Source organism: Brachionichthys hirsutus, chromosome 23 (assembly GCF_040956055.1).
Source record: "Brachionichthys hirsutus isolate HB-005 chromosome 23, CSIRO-AGI_Bhir_v1, whole genome shotgun sequence".
Lineage (NCBI taxonomy): Eukaryota > Metazoa > Chordata > Actinopteri > Lophiiformes > Brachionichthyidae > Brachionichthys > Brachionichthys hirsutus.
In genome coordinates this window covers 2,855,963-2,877,229 of record NC_090919.1, presented here as the reverse complement: position 1 = coordinate 2,877,229, position 21,267 = coordinate 2,855,963, and the positions used below count along the sequence as shown (strand labels likewise).

The window sequence follows — 21,267 nt, the reverse complement described above, 5'->3', positions numbered from 1 at the left end:
CACAGATTTTTATTTTTTTAAGGGATTTTGGCAGTGTAGGATCTCAAAAATAAATCATTAAAATGATAGAATTCCCCCCCAAATATTCATGAAAAAATATATATTATAATTCTTATATCAGTCATTTCTACAGGAATGTGCAGAATATGGTCGGCTGTGCTACCTGAGCCATTTGTAATGATCATGTAACAAGGAGGATTTGTATGAATTTAATATGAAAAATATAACATCGATTTGCGTGAGATGTTTGCGCTGAATTCTGAAATCACTCAGAAAATTATGTCAAATTCTACAAAGAACAAAGGAGCATTATTCGAAGAACATTTTCTATGAAGCTTACTAAACTCTGACAGTTAAAAACTCAGATGAGGGAGAATTAAATATTTGAGTGATGCCATTTCCCTTTTATAAGTTTACATTTCTATCTGATGCCGCCTCCCAGCTTTTGCAGCACTGCCAGCCCTTTCTCCATGTACTCTGCTCTTCCAGCCAGAAGGTGTCCTTGTCTTTCATGATCTCGGCCAGAACCGCGCCGCCTAAGAACACCATGTGTTTACGCCTGGGGGGTCCTCGATGCGGATCTTAAACTTCTACGAAGGTAAAGAGAGACAAAGAAAGATTGCTTTCTTTGTTGTTTGTGAAACCAAATAGTGCAATGATTGGGCTGCATCTTAGTATCTATATTGTTGTCATTGTAAACTGTTTTTGTGACGTTATATTGTGCTATTATAAGGAGTCAGCAGTCCGTATAACTCTGTAGTCAAGGTGCTGCCCTGCTTCTAAGTCGGTAATAATTTCTTACTGTGAGTTTTGTGATGTCTCCTTCCAGAACCCTCTCCAGGTAGAGCTGCTTCATCTCTCTTTCTAATCTGGACGGAAGGCCGGGATACATGGTCGACCCTCCAGACAGAACGATGTGCTTATAGAAGTCTGCCCTGCACAGGGAAAAAACCCAAAATGATTACCTTTGGTTTTTTTTTTGTCTCCATTCCTTCTGGTGAGTAGACCTGAGAGACCTGAGGTCGATGTCCGCGGCCTGGATGGTGTTGAACAGGAGCTCGGCCACGCCGACTCCCTCCACGTTGATGAGATGAGGCTGGAAGAGGGCCTCGGGGCCCCGAAACGCTCGCCGCCCACCTTCACCTGCCGGCCATCAGGAGCTGCAGCAAATAAAAGGCGTGTATTAGACTATTAGAGGACACTAAGACTAGTGAGAGAGGTCATACATATATTTGGGAAATGTTCAGTGAGGTAATAAAACAAGTGAGAAAAAGCTTTCTTTTTTTGTACGTTTTACATACAATCTTATAAAGGCAGGTGAATTGCCCCTCTGGTGGCCAATAGAAAGAATGCAGGTCTAAAACATTTTTGATGAATGTTTATACATAAAATGTAGGGTTATCATATATATTTTTCTGTAAAATATCATTTCTTTATTTTCAGTGATAATAAATGCTGACGTTTATTTTTACTGCTCAAATTCTATTCTGAATTCATCTCTCAGATATATTGCAATTGTATGAATGCTCAAAGTTTGGGGGAAATACTGAGGTGTCATAAAATATTAGCAGCTATAGCTTAGCTTCAATGCTTGATATTTCAAGTTTTCCAGCAGATATCAAGTCGGTTCCTCTGCTCACTGTGAATGACTCCACCAGGAACGTGGTCTCCGCGGCCAGGCGCTGCTCCTGCTCGATGTTGTACCCCACGTAGCACAGCTTCTCCTTCAGCATGCGCACAGTCTCAAAGTCAGCCGAGTGGTTGAAGGCGTAGCCGCGGAGAAGCAGGAGCTGGCGGTGCATGGGGGAGATTTAGGCGGGACTTATTGTGTCCTGTGTTTTCTCCCTCTGTCTCCTTTTACTCATTTAAACGTGTAATTTGTCAAACTTTCTTCCACCCCCCCCCCCCACAGGCCCTCCGAACCGAGCATCCGAAAGCCCCCACCTTGATGAGGTAGCGTGTGATGTCACGCCCTGCGATGTCCAACCTGCGCGTGAGGTGGGGTAAAGAGTAGCCGTCGTAAACCGGGCAGACGTGCGTCACGCCGTCCCCCGAGTCAACGACCACGCCGGTCAGCAAACCTGCAGAGAGGATTCGGTAATCGCTGCAACCAGGTTCAAAGGCTCCGGCGTCGTCTTTACCTTGAGCGTAGAGCGTGAGCACGGCCTGGATCGCCACGTAGATGCCGTGGAACTGGTACTTCTCAAACATGACCTCTGCGATCTTCTCCCGGTTCTTTGGTGGGGTTCATGGGCGGCTCGGTCAGCAGGATCTCAAAGAATGGAAAATCATTTTTTCTGCTTGGGTAAGATTTGAACCCGCACCCTGCCCTGCCCCCCCCCCTCCTACCTTGCACTCGTTTGGGTCAAGGTTAAGGCGGTCGGGGCCAAAGGTGTAGTCCCACAGGTGGAGCATGTCGTCCCAGTTGCGCACCATTCCGTTCTCCATGGGGTAGGACACCTCCAGCATGGAACGGTACTCGCTGGCTTCATCGCCCACCATCAGGTCCTGGAGGAAGGGGGGGGGAAGTGAGCACTAAAGCGCACTATTGCACCAATATGAGTCCAAGCACTGCAGCGGCCTCACCTTTATCTCAGCGCTGCCCCCTTTGATGGTTGATCGTAAAATCGGTCGACCCACCATGGCGGGGAAGATGTGATCGGGGAAGTTGGATCCCGCGAAGCCGCATTTGACAAACTGTTGGAGGGATGTGACAATAACGAGGACGAGTTCTTCCTTTTTTTTTTTAAATCTCAGCTATAATGACGTTTTTATTCGGACGGCTCTTGCGGCAGAAACCGGTCTCCTGCTTCGAGCCATTTCTTTTTTTATATATATTCATAATTTCCATTCCTAAATCAGCAACGCTTTTAAAAAATCCTGCAAGCCCCTGAACTCTGTCCTGCCTGTCATGACTCCACCTCTCATACTGCGGTGTCTAAACTTGTCTTTCCCGCAGACGCATTCCTTGTAGCCTGGAGGGATGCGACGCATTCCAGGAAGAAGCAAACGCATACAGGATCCGGTGCTGACTATACAGGTACGACCCCCCCCCCAAACACCGTCTCACCTGCGTGTCTGCACAAAATGCAGCCTTATATTTATAGTGACTCTGTACCCACTTGTCATTCATCCTGCTTTGTTCTGTTCAGCATCACGACCATTTACGGCTGTGCGTGAGAGGCGGGGGGGGGGGCGACAAGTCCAGACAGATGTGCAGGAGATCGGGGAATCCTTCACACCCTGCAGAGCTTAAAACGCTGCACGAAAGGGAAAGGCGTGTAACGACCGATTTTAAAACGAGACGCAGACGTACGCTTTAAAGTAAGTAAAATCTCCTGGGAAGACAAAAAAACGACAAAAATTCTGTTCAAGAGTACAACTACGTACAACTCTGCACTTTGGGCGTTGACTTACCCCCGTGCCATTGTCACAGACCGCCACTTTCCTCCCCTCTCTGTCCATTCTCAATAATCTGGATTCCTTCCCCTGCTGTCGGGACGAGGGACTCGGGTCTAATTCCCGTGAGTGTATTAAGCTGACTGTAACCGAGCCTGGGTGGGATCGACGCGTTAAGAGGACGCCCATTTCTTTTCTTTTTTTTTTTTTACAGGACAGGGAAGAGGAAGACCTGCACAGTATACTTGGATGAGCCGAATCCATTTCTGGTGTTGTTAGAACTGCAGAAATAGAGTTTCAATAGAGTTTGGTAAAAAATAGGTTCATTTATTTACATCAGACATTTACAAAACAAATGCATCTCTTCATGGAAATGCAGTGACGAACATGTAATGAGGACATTTCTGACTTGGACTCGCTTGTTCTTAAATGTAATATAGGCACACTGCAGACCGGACCGACCAGTCGGTCGTCTGAATTTCGTGTTTTCTTCATCGACACAGATTGGAACATTGTTTTTTTTTTTTATAAAGAGATTGAAATGATTTCTTGGCGCTTGCAGGGATGCTGCTCTATGACCTATGACCTGTGCTGAATTAACACGGCCTCCCAGTCTCCACCCAAATCCAAGGAGTAGCTTGCATAATAAATATTTAGCAGAACAGTATTAACCCTTAAAACATATCTATAGAAACATTGAGTGTTGAAACACTGTTGAGCCCTTCTATTTACCTACAGTTCTGAGTCAGCTCTTTTAAGTGCATGCATTTGTCTTTTTTTTTTTTTTTTTTTGCATTTCATTTCCTCCCAACGTCCTGCGCTCTCCCGACGTCTCCTGTGTCCACGGTGGCACACCGGCGCGGGGGGGGGGAAATCGGGGCACGTCTCAGGACTCGAACTCGCTGTCGCTGCTGACAGAGATATCCGGGGTGGAGGCCCCCGTGCCTCTGCGCTCCGTCTCCGTGCTGCAGTCGCTGGCCTCCGGGCTGCCCGGGACGCGCGGGGAGGCGGGCAACAAGTGGGGGCGATGCAGGCTGATGCGCTCCCGGCGGGGGCTGTCGGATGAGCTCTCGGAGGGGAGGAGGGTGGGGTCCTGCTGCAGTCTGGGTGGGTGGAGGGAGAGGGGGGGGGGGGGGGAGGACATATTTCACATTTGCCCTTAATAATCTGAATCTGCTTTTCTTCTGAAATCCGCACCTGTTCTTCGCAGATGCGGCGCGGTCCCTTTGGCGGCGGTTCTTGAACCAGTTGCCGACCTGCGTGGGCGTGAGCCCCGTGGCCTGGGCCAGGTGGCGTTTCCTGGACGGGTTGGGGTACGGGTCCTGCAGGTACCACTCTCTCAACAGGCTGCGGGTTCTTTCCTGGGTAGCACACACACAAGCACAGGCGGAACGTTTAAGAGGCTTTGCTCCATTTTCTCCTATATTTTGACACAACAAAGCAGAATATCGGCACGGAATTATCACTTTGTGGCGTGAAAAGACGCCACATTCTGAAATATATCATCCTATTAAAGCCATAAACATCTCATCACTCTCGTGCGACCGGCGTAATCACATTAGACTGGATTTAGAAGACGATTACAGAACAATGTCCAGCCACTAGAGGAGAAGCTGTAAGGGGCTTAGCGGCCTGATGGAGAGATGGCGAGTCCTCTGAGGTCTGGCGTTAAAGGTTAACACCTCAAGTGCTTCACGTCTCCAGAAGAACCAGACTTCATTCCACTGCTTCTCAAGGAGCGAAAAAAGGTTCATACAAGGCTCATCTCGTATTCAATTTACTCGAGTTGTGCGTCATAATAACGCGCATTCGAACCGAGGCGCTTTTGCGCGTCAGGGCGTCGCGGGTTAGTTTCATGGCACCGTCCATGTCATGCAAAAAAAAAAAAAAAAAAAGGAAATATCTGCTGCCAAAATAAAATTGTGTAAAACATCCGTTTTAACGTGCACGCGCGTTACCTTGAAGCAGTGCGTCTTCTGCTCTCCGTCCCAGATGGTGCGGGGCAGAGGGAACTTCTTGCGGATGCGGTACTTCTCCACCGGGCCCAGCGGGCGCCCTCGCAGCCTCTCCGCCTCCCTGTAGTGCGCGTCCAACCACAGGTCCTGCAGCTTGGCGTGCGACTCGCGCGTAAACCTGTGGCTCTGGAGGATCTGGTACAGCGCGTCGAAGTTCCCGCCGTGGAAGGCGACCATCGCCCTCGCTCTCATCACGGACTCGTGTCGGTTGAGCGCGTCCCCCGCGAAGCCCGGGACGGCGGCCGGGAGGGACCAGAGGAACCGGCCGAGCCGCTCGATGTCCCCGGTCTCCTCCAAGTTCTCGCACACGCGCGCGACCTGGTCCGGGGTGAACATCGGCAGTGGGAACATCCCCGCGGCTCGTCCCTTCGAAGTAGCTGCGCCGAAGATGTTTGGGGAATCAAGGCCGCGTGGAATGACGCGCCCCAACCCCGTGCGTAAAGCTCCGTGGCACGGGTAAAAGAGTCCCGCAGCTCAAACCTGCTGCCTTGCGACCTGGGACTGTGAGTGTGGATTCTTTCTTGGTATTGGGGCAAATGATCCATGCAGAGAAAGCCGTGCGTAACGATGACCCCCCGCCCCGCCCCCCGGCGGAGGAGTCCAACTGTATTTATAGTTCGACGCAATTAGCATCTCTGTGGTTGTTTTGAGAAGGATTATACATCCCGCGCCATTAGCCTCTTAGTCGGGGCGGGGGGGGGGGTACAGAGGTGACTGGCTGATCAGATTGTTTGGTTTTGCCTGAGGATATACGGTGACTGTCGGGTTTTACTGCGGCGCGCAAACAAGCGGGGATATCTTAATTATAGGAGAGTTGGAGGCCTGTTTGCGCGTGAGAGGATGTGTGGCACAACGATGTCCTTTTTTTTAATTACAATCAAATAGAACGTGGTCGTAAAACAAAAACAGGCGTGCGTCTCGCCGTTCGGTTCCAGAGGTCATGTCGGAATAAAGCTATAATAAGGATATTCCAGGATATTCCAGAATATTCCCTGCGCTCTGAGGATGAGACACGACGCTCCCAAATCCCGCTGATCTCAATGCCTTAAGATTAATTGTCTTATTAATCAGGTTGAGGGATCCTGTTGGCATCTGTCAGCCTGCGATGTAAACACGTCACACTTAATATATGCACGTTCTATAGTCTATAGTGGAAGATGCTTGTCCCCCCCCCCCACCCCCCCCCCCCCCCCCACCAAGCATCAGCAGCGCATGCAGATTAAGAGCCACTGGTGGCAGACGTGGATTAATCTCTGGAGCGAATATGAGGCTTTGCATGAAGAGGTTGCAGTCAGGTGAAGGATCATCTGGTTTAAAATAAGGTGAAGGAAGGAGGAGGAGGGGGGGGGGGGGGGGATCTGTCTAGGACATCCAGACAATGAGCAGTCAGTGAAAAATCAATTTGTGGATATGAAGAAAACAATTAGCAGATGTTTGCAGTAAATGAGACTTTAGAAAATCCTTTTAAAATGTGGATCCGCTGCTGAATCTGAGACATTAAAATCATTTTCAAACTTCTCTAACCCTTTTTCCCCCAAATTATTATAAAGCATATAATGATTTATTACCTATAAGCAATAATTCACATTTCAATTAATATGTTTTCTTTCTTCATCTTAATTATAATTTTCTTTAGTTTCTCTTAAAGATCAACAGTTTCAGCAACAATCTGATTTTAAATCGAGTCTGATTCCCCCGTTAATCGTAAATTTAAGATGGACTGCAGTTCAGAAAATATCAGAATAAAACGATAAAAGCCACTTTTCAAAATAAGATAATCATTTATTGGCATGCAGGCCAATATTCAGCTAAATGAGAAATCCTTGTTGCAAATCTGCTCCTGAGAATGTCTGTAGAATTACTTGATACACAGTCGGCCATCGTTTGATACGTGATAGATCCTAAATCTAGATTACAATCCCAGGTGGGACTGTTTTACTAATGGAAAGGGGGGGGGGGGGGGGGGGGGGTAGGTGTGATATGTAAGCACAGAAGGGGAGAAATGAGCTCAGTGAAGATCATACTCAGTTAATCTAACCCTGCAAGGTTCAGACGCTTCACGCCACCGGGGCTGCCACACGTGCACACACACGCACACACGCACACACACACACACACACACCATCATTATAAGAAATCCCACCCAATCTGTTTAACACATTGGGAGCAGACTGAACCAAAATCTTCTTAAGCGCTTTCGAGCCTTTAGGACAGGAGGAATAAAACGGTGATGTGTTTGTAGCCGGGCGGGGCCTTAATTACTCTGTATATCCTTATAAAATACTAGCATCGTGCTATTGTCTCTGAAATCCTCAAGTCCATGCCATAGAGCACCAGGTAATGATCCTCAGTAACCTCAGACTTTTATTTTGAAATCAATAGATGGCCACTTTTGAACTTTCACACGATGAGAATTACAAATCGGAGTTTTCTTTAAGGCCTTTACCTTAATGTCCAGGTTTAGGCGGCAAAGTATTTAATATCGGTCGCTATGGTTACTGTCGTGATGTCATCCTGAAGTGGGGATTGCTGGTAACGGACAATATAAGAATGAAAATGTAATCAAAAAAGGACACCGTGGAGGGTGTGACGTGAAGAATGGACTTTCCTATCTGTCGGTGGCGTCCCGTGTGTCCCGTGTGTCCCGTGTGTCCCGTCATCGGCTACGTTTATTATGTTTACTATTTGTTTACGTTTTCTAAGACGAAAAAGAGAGAGAAAGACAGGATTGTTGACCTAGAAATGATGATGCGAAGCTGTGTGTGTCTTTGCTGCTCCGTGCAGGCGTTAAATCAACCAGATTCAATTCCTAACACGCGCACGAACACACACACACACACAGCCTCATTGGCTCCAGGCATACGTGGTGGAACCCCACTTGGCATAATTAATTAGTGGCTTAAGCAGAAGCCTCCTGCTTAAAAAAATGACCTGTTGATTTTGCCAACAGGCAAAGCAGAGGAAGGGGGGGGGTCATCTGTTTGTGTGTGTGTGCATGTGGAGAGGTCTACCATGTTGTATAAATCCACAGTGAACACAATTAACAAGCAACTGGGAGGAGAAGTAATTAGTATTATCTGCTTATCGCCGTCGACCTCCATTCTCTGCAGGCAAATGTGTAAGGGCTAATTACAAGCTCATTTGCAACCGAATGGCGGCGTCCTCTCAGACAGGTCTATCCCTCTGCGTCGTCCCCCTCCCCTCTTCCTCATCCTCATCCTCAACACACTCGAAGTGTCAGCTTTAGCTCTCGGCCCACGCCGGGGGGTGCAAACAAAGACAAGAAGCGCTCCCCCCCCCCACCCCCCCTGTCGGTCGCTGTTCAATAAATACAGGTGACTCAATACCAGCTGCATTTTTCAGTGGAGCTTTCGATTTAGAGAGAAAAAAAAAATTGTGTAGCAAAACGTGATTTTTGTCAAATTCCATAAACATCAGTCAATAATTGAGATATTGAGGAGCAAATTTTGAAGCTCCATTGTATTGCAATGCTTATGAATATTTCAAAGTGATCAAGGATCTCTCTTGGATCATCACCAAAATGTAATCCACCGTTCCTGGTAACATTCCCAACAGTTCCTGGAAATTTAATCAAGATCTGTCTGTAAGGTTTTGAGTTATGTTGCTAAAAGTCAGACAGATAGACGTGGATAAATAATCGCTGTTTCCAGATGTTGAAGCTTTTTAAACTTCACTACCTTCTTCTGGATGTGTCGATACCGACATTTTAAACGTGTGTTATCTCGTCTTTGCATTTAGATGGAGCATAAACGAACGCTTACTTTATTGCTTTTTGAAAATAGATTTCTGAATGATTTTCACGTCTGTATCGTGTCCATGCCAGGGCAGTATAGTTGGCAGAATCGCCCTTTAAAATCTACACCACAGAACAAGATAAAATCAGTGACTCATTAAATCTACAATTAGCGTGAATACATTCGTTTTTCACTTACACCATTCTTTAAAACAATATAAAACTTTTTATCCGCTTGAGTTTAGTTTTTCTGTCAGGAAATGTTTGTGTGGGGCGTTTCTTTTTTTAAAAAAGCAAATAAAAAGATGCTTTTTATTTAGGATTTTTTTTATTTCAAGTCAAGCCAAGGAACCATTAAACACTAATAATAATCAAAAATTTGGAATATTTTTATTTTTTACTTATCGAATGCCACTAAATGTGTTTCAATAAAACAAAGCATTATTATTAAACACATTATTTTCTTTTTTTTCCCCACTGTTCCCAGTTTACCTCCCCATCATCATATGTAACAGGTGTTACTGGAGTTGTTTAGGAATCCTGAGGGGTTTAAGGTGGGACTTAGTCTTACCTAATACTATAATGCTCATTAATTCCTGCTTTTGGTGACTTACATGAGCCTGATCCTCTCTGCTGGGCCGGCCCGTCCTCGCCCTGCTGACGCTACACGGACCGTGACGGGGAAGATGCTCGTCTGTCTGCTGGGACAGGAGCATCGGGCGGATCGTCCGTCTCTTAGAGGGGACGCATCGGAGAAGACGGGAACGTTGTAAGAGCGGAGCGTGTCTATCTGGAACAATTGTTTGCAGCGATTTGGGTCTTTTTCTGTCTTCTGTTTCCTTAGTCGTGAAGAAAATTCAATTCTCTATGAAATAAACGCGTTAAAACTTTATTTAAATGTAGTTCCCTGAGTTCAGTGTGAAAGGAGAGGACATGTATACATATTTCCTTACAAACGTGAGGATATTAGTCATTACTTTATATAAGTAGGTTAATTCATTTAATTAGTTAATTTACAATAAAATCATCGATGAATGAAATTAGATGTAAATTTTACTGGAATCAAAATAATTGAAGTTAAAGAAAGGCCTCCACATCTTTTCTATTCCCTTATCGCCTTATCTTTATTTCAAATGGTTCACTAAAACATTGCGGCGTCCCTTGATTGCACCTGTATCAGGTACTTGGGTTAAAAAAAAAATGTTTTAGTTTATTGCACAAATAAATACACACTAACAATTCGCATCTACATTAAGTTGTGATGGCAGAACTTCGGGGTGAGCTGAGAGAAGAACTGACGTTCACTTTGCATGACGTGTTAGAAAAGGTTTATTTATTAGTTTATATATTAGGATAACCCCTTGGTTATTTTTGAGGTGGAATCCGGACCGATTATCTTTTCCCAGCCGAGTCATTTTACAGCAACCACAAGTCACAACCGCAAGAAAGTAGTGAAAACCACCGCGCTCGCCCCCCTCCCTCCCCCGCTACAGGCTTATATTGATTTTGTCATGTTGCTTTGTCAAATTGAGCTCAAATCAAATGTAATCTGCCATTATAAATCCCACTTAATCTCCTGTATTACTGCTGCCATATTAAGAACATTAACCACAGGAAGTGGTCAGCCCAGGTTTCTTTATGCGAACTATGAAACTATAGCGCTCCCGGTGGACAGGAAGACTCATGAATGTCTATTTCTCTTTAATTCTCCCGACGTGCAGCCGTAGAAAGATTATATCTGTAAAATCCTTCGGGTAATCTGCGCGTGTGTTGCTGCGATGGCTTCCATCATCTGCGACGCCACGATTGTGATAAATGAGCCTTTTATTTCCGCATTGATCGAAGCAGAACTTAACCCCCCCCCCCCCATCATCTCTGGTTGCCGTGACCACCGTCAGTGTGTGTGTGTGTGTGAGTGGGTCATATGTCATAGTGCTTTCATTTTGTGGTGCGTACGCGTGTGTGTGACTTTTAACGATTACTCACCTGTGTGTGTGTGTGTGTCTGTGTGTGTGTGTGTGTTTGCATCTACATGTCTATTGTGTGGTTTCCCCGCTGGGTTCATGTGACAGCAGGGGTGGGAGGCTAAGAGGCGTTAGCTCAGTGAGAAGGATTACTGTTAGGCCTCTTTTTTCTTTCCCCGGGGCCATGTCACGTCTCATTACTTCTGCCCTCCAGTCTGGATAGTCTGGCTTTAGCTGGATGCCTTTAAGATGCGGGGCAGGCCGGGCGTCCAAGAGCAGCCGGTTTAGAGACAGAGTGATACGGAGTGTCCTCGGCTAGAGAGGCTTTTATCTTTTTCTTTTCTTTTTTTTTGCCGATAAGCAGACAGGTAAACGTCTCCCAAAGCTGGCATTGATGGCGGCTAAGCCTTCACCCGTTTTAAGTGAAACGGATGGATGCCTTGCAATCTGTCGTTGGCGTTTCTCCTCGTGGAGGAAGACGGCGCGTAATTAATACGCCACGTTTACGAGGAGGAAAGAGAAGGGACTTGTGGAATGGTTTTCCCAAGTAGGGATCCCAAGCCTTCGGGGGGATCTCCCTGACCTAAGATCGGTGAAAAGGCGATGCCGCGGAAACAACGGGCACGATGAAAACTCAACGCGCTCAAATGTCGTTATTTGCCTCGTTGCCTCTGATTTTCATGCAACATGTTGGAAATCAGGAGACTCCTATAATAATCTTATGAATCCGTGACGCGATTAATCCACTCGAGGCCGCGTTAAGCGATCATGAAGCTAACCGCTAGTGCTACAAAACGCCGGCGCTCACTCAGCTGGGACTTTTGTAACAAACTTGAATATTCGCTTCGCTTGGACGGATGTGTTTTACCTCTTTAGGAAAGCTTATGGAATGTTAAGTATGACTCTTTAACGTGTTTATATGTGTATACACGTACTCTAACGTGTACTCTAACGTGTACTCTACTGATGCTGATGCGGCGCTACGTAACTGCGACGCATTTGAAGTCCCGTTTGAGACGCTTCAGCTGACGGATCACTTGTTCTCCGGTGGCGAAGGACTCCTCTCCTCCGCCGCCGTTTCTCTAAACCTTTTGGCCTAATTACTTTCAAATCCTTCCAGTCGAGTGGCTCGTTAGTGGAACTCACCGATGTTAAGCCGAGTGGCATAAACATCCTCTGCGACGCTTTTCTCCCCACTGCAGAGGACAAACGGCACAAGTCACTCCTCCCTACGCTTCATTTTGCGATTTCCTTTCATCAGCATGGCTCACTGGAGCCACTCACTGACCCAGAAGGGCCCGTGTCTCCACGGCGCCTGTACTTTAACCCCTTGCTCTTTTCCCCCCCCCCACCAAAACCCCCGCCGGCCCTCTCACCTCGCCCTCCGGCTGGCTTCATCCGTGGCCCAGAAGCCCCGAGAGCTCTCCTGGCGTTAGCGGTGTGGCTAATCTAGGTGGCGGGGAGGCCTCCCTCCTGCTATAGCGATACACAAGAGAGGCCAGCGCTAATTGCTTATGTCGTAAAGCTCCCTGGCCCAGATAAGCCTCCTCTCGCCAAAGCTGTCGATATAAAACCCCCACTTTACCTCACCAAACCTGCCTGGCCTGATCCGCGCAGCCGCCCCGTGGCATCTCTGCACCTGCTGCCACATTACACGAACACACGGGTCAGGGGTCAGAATCATGTTTATTTCCGTGGTCAACGAGGGTTCACGGACTCGGTGAAGTCGAAGCAGGACGTCTTCGACTTGTAAGAGTTCTCTGAATAATAGAACGCGTTGTTGTAAACTAAAGTTTAGATTGAATAGGAACGCGCGAAGGAAGGGAAGAGGTGCGAGGGGTTAACCAGAAAGCTGGATGGATCGTTTGAGCAATAACGTGGAAAGACACCCGTTGTTACAAATCGACTGAGGCGACTTTAACTTTTAATTGGATTCACACTTTTCCCAAGGATGTTCTTCCAGTGGAAGTAAAATGGGTGACAGTTCACAATGCAATAAAGCTTAACCAAAAGGTTTAATAGAAATATTTTACGAGCACACAAAAATAAATAAAATAAAAGCCCACACGAGAAACAATGCACTGCACCACATCCTTACATAAATTAATTTGTTGAGATTTAACTGTCGAGAAAAAAAAAAGTGGATCAAATTTTTAGTGGTTGTAAAACAAACATGATTCTTTTGCACCAAATGAAATGATATGCCACACTTTCAGAAATGTCTCAACCAGCTCCAGTTAAAAGAAAACACTTTCAAAATAAATATATCCTTACACATGAGAAAGAAAAGCAATTAAATCTCTCCGCAATCGAGGATTATATAACAATTTAACACAGCAACCATATTTTATATGTACATACCTTCACCGAACGAGATTACGTGCAACATATTACATTTAGATTGATATTTTAGTGGTGTTGAAATAGTACTAGTAGCCGTATCTGCTTCTACCTGCAGCTCACTGGCACCTTAATCTACTGTAGAAAATCAGCTTCAAACTTCAGATAAAGCGACTCCATCGCCGTTGTCGGATGTTTCGGATTTTATAATAGAGCTCAATTCATCCTGAAATGTAACGTGAACACCACCAGGCGCTCTGCTGCCGCCTGGTGGCCTTAGGAAAACCTGCACGAGTTCAGTTAATAATACTAATCACACATTTAATAATATCCATGAAATGAAAATATCTGACAAATTGTCCGGAACCAGGAAAGACTTCTGCTTCCCGGGAAAAGTTGAATCCGAGTAACGATATTAAAACCAAATGGCACTAAATGGCAACGCTGAATTATGCTCGTGATTTTTTTTTTTTTTTATCTGACAAATTCATGAAACATAACAGTTCTGCAAAAAAAAGAATTCGAACTGAAAAGAATCTTTTCAAACTAATTCACACCATTTAGGATTTCACACCCGATAATAGGCCAATTATTGGCTCTCAAAAGGCAACCTTGAACCAGTCACAAGAGGTTTCGGTGGGTTTTTTAGGCTACGTCTCGTCGTCCCACTGATTTCTTCACGTTGAAGGTAGATTAAACTCCTTCTGTGCTGTCGCTGTGAGAAATCACGACGGTGGACCGATCGAGGCAGGGATTACGTCCTCGTCCTCCCTTCTCAACAACGTCTATCAGAGGATGGATATTTGCTTTTCAGGCCCTCTTTGAAGTTGTGAAACAGAAGCTTGTTGCGTTTGTTCTCCTCGTCCTTCCTGGCGTGAAACTCCCCTTTGATCTTGAACCCCCGGTGCACGACGAAGGCCGAGCTCAGAACCGGGAACTGGTATCCGGCCACGTGCAGCTCGCAGGCCTGGAGGACAGACAAACAAAACAAACAAACCAAGAGGTCAGGAGGTCGAGACTGACTTGGGAAGCGGGAGAAGGGCGAGACGGCGGATGACGCGTACGAACCTGACTGATCCGATTGAAGCCGTACTGCTTGAAGTTCTCGTCGTAGAGGGGTGCGGCGTGGGGCCCGATGTACAGCGGCTCCCAGGGGTACACCCAGCCGAGAACGTAGGCGACCTCCAGCGCGCCCGCGTCCCTCGCGTGGCTGTTGACCCAGCGGGAGTAGTTGGTGGGGGCGTGGCAGCGAGGGCACAGCTCCTCGTAAAACGGCCGCACCTCGCCGACCTGGTAGAGCTGCACAAGCTCCGCCTTGGTGGCGGGCATCTTCCGGGCGTGGCGGATCTCGAAGGCGGGCAGGACAAACACCTCGGCGGCGGCGGCGGCTGGCCCCCGCCTCTCGAGCAGGGCCAGGAACCGCTGGTGCAGATCCCCGCTGGGCACCATGTCCATGTCGATGACCAGGACGTAGGAGGCCGCCGTCCCGCCCCGGGCGACGTTGCGGAGGAGGTTGTTGGGGTAGGGGACGTCCCCGCCGATGGCGTAGTTGGCGCGCTCGTCCCTGTACGTGCCCAGCCGGGAGAAGACGGAGGCGCAGTCCTCGAGCCCCGCGAAATGCTCGCGGTCCCTCTCGGGGAAGCTGGCCGTCTCTCCCGAGGGGCAGACCAGGTGGAAGTCCACCAGGGCTCGGATCGGATGGCAGAAGATGCTGAGCGCGTAGGCCAGCGCCGTGGCGAGCCTCACGTCCTGCCCGTGTGCGAAAATGGCCACCGAGAGGGGGCTCTGCCACCTCTCCACGAGAGACTCCAGGTGATGCAGGTTGTTGAGCGTGGTGTGCGTGGCCAAGGCCAGCGCGTTGGGGGCGGGGGCGGGGTCGGATCCCGGTTTGGTGTTGGCGGTGAGGTCGCTCTTGATCAGGTTCTTGTACACCCGGTACTGTCCGCTGTTGTCGAAGACCCCCCCCGTGGACAGCGAGTGCCTGAGACGCTCCTTCCGCGAGTCGTTTTCGGGGTGTCCATCTTTGTTGCCCCCGAAGAGCTCCGAGTATCTGTAGCGCTGCTGCTTACCGTGGAACGTGGACAGGAAGGAGAGATAGAGGAGCTGCAGCAGCGCCACGAGCAGCAGCGCGCTCAGCACCACTTTGAAGGCGGAGCATTTCCTCCATGGATGCATGTCAGAGACGCGGCGAGGCGGTCGGGAGGCCGGCTAGCTCTGCGCTAGCTTCCGCGCGGACGTTACCATCACAATGCTAACCCCCCGCAGTGATTCCCATAGAGACGGAACACTGTCGTTGACGTGCGTAATTACGTAGTATCGCGAGAGTAACGGTCCCGGCGTTCGTCATATGAACGTTCACTTAAAAAAAAGTTTACAAAAAAAGAATCGTCGTTAATTTTTCCGTTTCGTGATAATTTTCTTTTCTTTTTTGTGATATATATTTTTCAATCAATTAGGACGCGGTAAAACGTATGAAAATAACCAAACGTAAACATTGCTGTCGCGTGGGGTAACGACTGGCAGTCGTATCCAGCGTATCGATGTTTATTGATTACAAGTAAAATAAGGGCGGGGCAATCACGCTGGTACTTACGACGAGGTGGCCGAGTGGTTAAGGCGATGGACTGCTAATCCATTGTGCTCTGCACGCGTGGGTTCGAATCCCATCCTCGTCGGCAGTGATTTTCAATTTTATTGACGGCAACTTTTAAATCTTTCGCTAATAAAATAACGCAAAGAGAAACAAACTAATCGGCCGAAATTGTCAATTTTCATTGTGGTGGCCTTTCATCGGTTTAAACAGCACCACAAAATAATCAGTGACTGCAGGTTTGAGCATGTGCTCTAGATCAGGAATAAATTTACAACTTTTGTTGTCAAAATGCCTTCCAGGTTTTGTGCCGCCTCTGCAAGTTGAAATAAGCCGTTACTCCTTTTTATCTCGTATTTTCAAAGCATTTAATTTTTAAAGCTTGGCAGTTCTATCTGAAATGGGAATTATGACCTCAAATCCGAGACATTAACTATTGATTCTCCTTTAAATGAAGAAGCACTTGAATTAAATCATGTAATTTATTTCACAATACTTAAGAAAAAATAGCTAGATGCAAGACACACAGTCTGAATCTTTACATGCGCATTCACATAACATTGTGTTAAAGTATTCAGACGTGATCATCACGTTTAACAGAAATCCCACCGATGCTCAAACCCAAATACTATCCCGTGTTCAGTTTGCTTAAACTAGATTTTGTGACTCCAAATGCGGTTTCAGTACTGCAGAAATCAAAAAGGTGCTACTGTTGCACTCCATTGATAAAAACTACGATACTAAAACACCAGCTGCACTTTTAGGACCGCCCCCTTCGCTGTCCCTGGAAGGTGCTGCTGACTGGTTCTGCGCATCTTCTTCGCCCTCTCCCACCAAACGGATGTTGTAGCGTTCCCTGTACTCTGTGAGCTCCCGTCCTTTTGACTGCATCTTTGTGTTAAGGGACTCGATATATTTGGAGATCTGTGGAGTAGAAAGGAGATGACAGTAAGGCCTTTTCTAGATTGGGTTAGGATTCGGGAACATGTCCCACATTTGACTTTTTTTTTTTTTTTTTCTCATATCAACCATCACCTGTTCTTTATGCGTTTCCAAGGCCGGTAGAACCTCTTTTACAGTCCGCTCCACCAACACTCCTCCTACAAGACGATAGCATTTCCTCGAATGATCCACATCCTTCAGGGTCTCAATTACTAAACTAGGTTAGAAGAAAAGATCACACGCAAAAAAACGTTAGTTGCATTTCTGAGACACATTTCCAGAACTAAATGAGCCGTGGTGACTCAAAACAGTTGCCGAACCTGTGCTCGTTGATATCCATCTCCATCTCCGCCGCTTTGGAGGCCAAGCTGCGCTGTTCCTGACGCATCTTCTGAAAGGTCGCCACCACCTGTCACGCAAAAACACGCAGTCAGCAACAACACGGATTCATGTCGGAAACGTTGAGGCTTTCGTCGGTTCTGTACTCGTATAAATTAACTTTATCACAGAGTCATAGAGCGGTTGGACCACCATTAATTAATCTTGTTTTTTTTTAATCACATAGTGTACATTCACTTAAGCAAAATAAGACTGGAGGGGGCCTTCCGTGACAAAAATAGCTTTACCCAGTAGCTTCAATTAGGCGGGGCCTGCTATTCACCAACGTATGTTAATTTAAATACTACCATACTTTATTTGATTTTATTATGACCTAGCAAAATATTATGCATATATATTTACACTCGCGCACTGTTTCGTTGGTAGCGAACAAGAAAAACGACAGACGGATGTTCGCGATGGGGAAGCTAAAGTTAGCTTTGGCTAGCTGGGAGCGAGATTACCATGTTTAGCTTCACCTTACACGACTGTGCAACGGCGATAATGATCGTATCGATTAATAGCAGTATGGGGTGGGGGTGGGGGGTACCTGCTCGGGCGACACACCGGACTGTTTCCCACCCGCGGCGTTGCTGGGTTTGCTACCCGCGTTGCTACTGTTGGCTGCCATCTTGGAAGGGTGTTGCTGGGCTGGACCCCAGGCACGATGTGTTGGGCTGGTCGCATTCATGCCTGAGTGGAAATGATTAGATTTTTATCTCATACATGGAAAAACAAGCGTTTTAATATTTAAAAATATCAATGGAGGCGGAGGAAACACATTTACAGTCACAGAGGCTTTGTGCAAAATGAGTTGATCCTCTGGAGTTGTCAATAAATACTGATCTATATCATAACCTAAATTTGCATACATGCTCGCTTTTGTGCTGTGTTTTGCTATATTTGACACATTTTTGTACAGCTAGTTTAAAAAACATATATATATGTAACAAATATGATGTATTTTCACTGTATTTATCAGCTTTACTTTTATTTAGTAATTCATTAATTATTATTTTAATGTAGTGCAAATACTGTCCAGCACGTGGCGGTGCTGTAACTCGTTGCGCATCTCTTTCATCAGGTGAGAAGAGGGAAGAAGAATGTGTCTCAAATAAGGAAGTTGAATTGCCACAACTCTGGGTTAAATATTTATTCATTTTTTAAGCAATGATCAGTGTCAAGTGTTTTTTTGGAGGACCTGCAAAGTATTTCACCTTTCGCACAACCTTTGAAGCCTGGATACAGAAATCTGCATCACCTTCACTGAATATAACAACAGCCTGTTCTCCGTGCAGGATGTCGACTTCGCCACGCTCCTTGGTTGCAGTGTGCCAGGTGTCATCCACGCCAGACAAAAAGGCTAACTTCTCTGCCTGTAAACAGCTGGTGGAGGAAGCCAAGGAAAGAGGGGCCAGCATGGTCTTCCTGCCAGAATGCTTCGACTTCGTCGGATCCAGTCCGGAGGAGACCTTGTCTTTGTCTGAAAGCTTGACAGGAGACACAATCTCACAATACAGTCATCTCGCCAGGTAGACGAAGTGAACCCGAAAGATGTACCAGTTTTTGTTATATATTTGTCTGCAGTTTGGTCTAATATTTATCATTTAAACACTCCAGGAAGTTGGAAGTTTGGCTGTCTCTCGGAGGATTTCATGAACGAGGACCTGACTGGGAATCTGACAGACGTGCTTACAACACTCACGTCATAATCGATGATAAAGGTATTATAGAAATGACTGCACGCTCATTCGGTACGGAATGCTTCTCACGACCCCGATGCAATTACCCTCTACAGGTGGCATCGTGTCAGTCTACAGGAAGTCTCACTTGTTTGATGTGGAACTGCCTGAAAAAGGCGTTTCCTTAAACGAAAGTTCCGTCATCATACCTGGACCTTCTCTCGTACCTCCGGTCCAAACTCCCGTCGGAAAAGTACCATTATTTTTAATTTTTAATTATCAGCGAGTAGAAATAGAGATGTATTCATCCCAAGACTATTTTGTATGCTTGACATTTGTGTTCTGTGTCTATGTTTAAATATTTTTCTCCCCACAGATCGGTCTGGGTATCTGTTATGATCTGAGATTTCCTGAGTTTTCATCGGCTCTGCGGCGGCAAGGGGCTGAGATTCTGACGTACCCATCAGCTTTTACCATCCCAACAGGAGCTGCTCACTGGGAGGTGGGATTCACTGGCTTTAACAACAGCGTACTCCGGCTAGGAATATAAATGTATTCATGCACTTTCATTTTTTTTTTTTTATTCCCAGGTGTTGCTCCGTGCACGAGCTATAGAAACCCAGAGTTTCATCCTGGCGGCGGCGCAGGTTGGCCGGCACCACGAGAAGCGCTCTTCGTACGGCCACGCCCTGGTGGTGGACCCCTGGGGCGAGGTGCTGGGCGACTGCGGAGGGGACGAGCCAGGCATGGCGCTGGTCGAGATTGACATGGAGAAGCTCAGGAGCACCAGGAGAAATATGCCGGTCCAACGGCACCGCAGAGCCACTGAGTTCTATCTCGGTCTGGAGGAGGCGTGACATCGTCAGTAAAAAGGACTGTCTGTCTGTAATATGTTTGGACTTTTGATATGAGACAAGCTAATGAGCTGCCGCATTTATACACAAAATCATAATCAAAAACGTGACCTTTTTAATTCAGGTTTAAAAAAAATACAAATAAAATCCTGAACACTTTAAAGAATAGATATCAGAGAAAATATGAATTCAATATTAATCAGTTCGGACATGAATCTTAAGTGGCATTACTCATAGTGGTCAGTAGGCAGAACTGTTTCTCTAAATAAATTGTGGGTATTTGAATCATTTGCATAGTTCGACCTGTATTTTTGTATTTAAACTGAATACGTACTGATTTTTATTAAAGATTAAATAATCAACCTTCACTTTGTTAGTTCTTCTGCCTCCAAGATTTAGTTCTTCGTTTCGGGAGATGATTTCTTTATGTAGGACTGCACAAAGGACATCATGTTGTGGGCAAATAGTCTTATTTAATTGGTGTCTAAAATGGATGTACGCTCATATGTTACGATCAAATCCTCTGTCCCATGCGTGCTGCTGTCTGTCTTTACGGATGTCTTTACAGGTTGTCTTATCAGCCTTTGATTGCAGCAACTGATTAATAATTGATCAGGATTCCTCCCTCGGTCCTCCGTGTTTCTCCGGTTCGAGCCGCCGCCGCCGCCGCCGGGCTGGAAAACAGGAAGTAAACGTCACGGACACAGGAATGGGACTGGAGGAAAACAGCATCATGAAGAGGAGAATGTTAAAATCAGTCCGCGTAGGAAACTAAATGCTCGTTTTACCTCAGGAAAAGGATGAGCTGCCGTGTCCGAGCCCAACTTGAGGCATCACGAGGGTACGTTGCGCTGTTTTTGTTGTTTTTTTAAGTTAGCGTTAGCGGCGAATGACCCGTTTGCGGGGTTTTGAGAGGCCATCCATCCATCTTTCCATCCTTTTTTATCGCCGTTCCATTTAGCGAGCGAGCGGGCTGATTCCCACAGCCGAACAGGTGCTAGCCTGCTACCTAGCTAGTAGCCAAAAGGTTAGCACGGAGCTAGCATGCGGTTGAGTGAATTTACTTACCGGTAGTCATTAGCTTGGGTGCTAATGATTAATTAATTTGTGTGGCTATTTCTGACGCTTTAAATCGGAGTCGTTTGGACACAGACATTTTAAGTTTGTTTTTATTTTTTCTCCAAGATTTAATCACGTAATGTGACCGTAAGTTTAACACAGACACGGCTAACTCCTGGGAATGCTATGCTAGCTGTGTCACGGTTGTTATCATCGTGTACACTGGATCCGGAATCAAATCCGTCTTGTGCTTTCACTTTCCTTCCTTTTCATGTGACGAAAAACGACGT

At 46.6% G+C, this 21,267-nt stretch overlaps 5 protein-coding genes and 1 non-coding gene across 6 annotated transcripts; 2 read left to right on the top strand and 4 right to left on the bottom strand.

Annotated features, from left to right (window-relative positions):
* Positions 1–242: 242 nt before the first annotated feature.
* zgc:101810 (uncharacterized protein LOC493612 homolog) lies at positions 243–3,478 on the bottom strand. Its single transcript, XM_068755601.1, is given in 13 exon segments — positions 243–483; positions 486–560; positions 563–590; positions 803–935; positions 1,017–1,116; positions 1,119–1,160; positions 1,637–1,790; positions 1,945–2,081; positions 2,142–2,238; positions 2,240–2,272; positions 2,350–2,508; positions 2,587–2,697; positions 3,418–3,478. Coding segments are annotated over 13 exon segments (1,179 nt in total). The 5' UTR covers positions 3,466–3,478; the 3' UTR covers positions 243–421.
* Positions 3,479–4,285: 807 nt separating this feature from the next.
* six7 (SIX homeobox 7) lies at positions 4,286–5,765 on the bottom strand. The gene is made up of 3 exons (XM_068755743.1): positions 5,358–5,765; positions 4,597–4,760; positions 4,286–4,502 (listed from the first exon to the last, which is right to left on the bottom strand). Exons 1-3 carry the CDS (start codon positions 5,763–5,765, stop codon positions 4,286–4,288), a joined length of 789 nt encoding a protein of 262 aa, XP_068611844.1.
* Positions 5,766–10,946: 5,181 nt separating this feature from the next.
* Positions 10,947–20,268, top strand: nit1 (nitrilase 1). The gene is made up of 8 exons (XM_068756095.1): positions 10,947–10,976; positions 11,497–11,554; positions 13,566–13,595; positions 18,701–18,914; positions 19,003–19,106; positions 19,181–19,317; positions 19,441–19,566; positions 19,655–20,268. The coding sequence occupies exons 1-8, from the start codon at positions 10,947–10,949 to the stop codon at positions 19,919–19,921; spliced, it is 966 nt and encodes a 321-aa protein (XP_068612196.1). The 3' UTR covers positions 19,922–20,268.
* Positions 14,248–15,647, bottom strand: b4gat1 (beta-1,4-glucuronyltransferase 1). Its single transcript, XM_068755600.1, has 2 exons — positions 14,541–15,647; positions 14,248–14,439 (listed from the first exon to the last, which is right to left on the bottom strand). Exons 1-2 carry the CDS (start codon positions 15,645–15,647, stop codon positions 14,248–14,250), a joined length of 1,299 nt encoding a protein of 432 aa, XP_068611701.1.
* On the top strand, positions 16,066–16,147 carry trnas-gcu (transfer RNA serine (anticodon GCU)). Its single transcript has one exon. It is a non-coding gene; the product is annotated as a tRNA-Ser (tRNA).
* pfdn2 (prefoldin subunit 2) lies at positions 16,531–18,036 on the bottom strand. Its single transcript, XM_068755602.1, has 4 exons — positions 17,933–18,036; positions 17,325–17,413; positions 17,098–17,221; positions 16,531–16,986 (listed from the first exon to the last, which is right to left on the bottom strand). The coding sequence occupies exons 1-4, from the start codon at positions 18,011–18,013 to the stop codon at positions 16,795–16,797; spliced, it is 486 nt and encodes a 161-aa protein (XP_068611703.1). The 5' UTR covers positions 18,014–18,036; the 3' UTR covers positions 16,531–16,794.
* Positions 20,269–21,267: the final 999 nt, after the last annotated feature.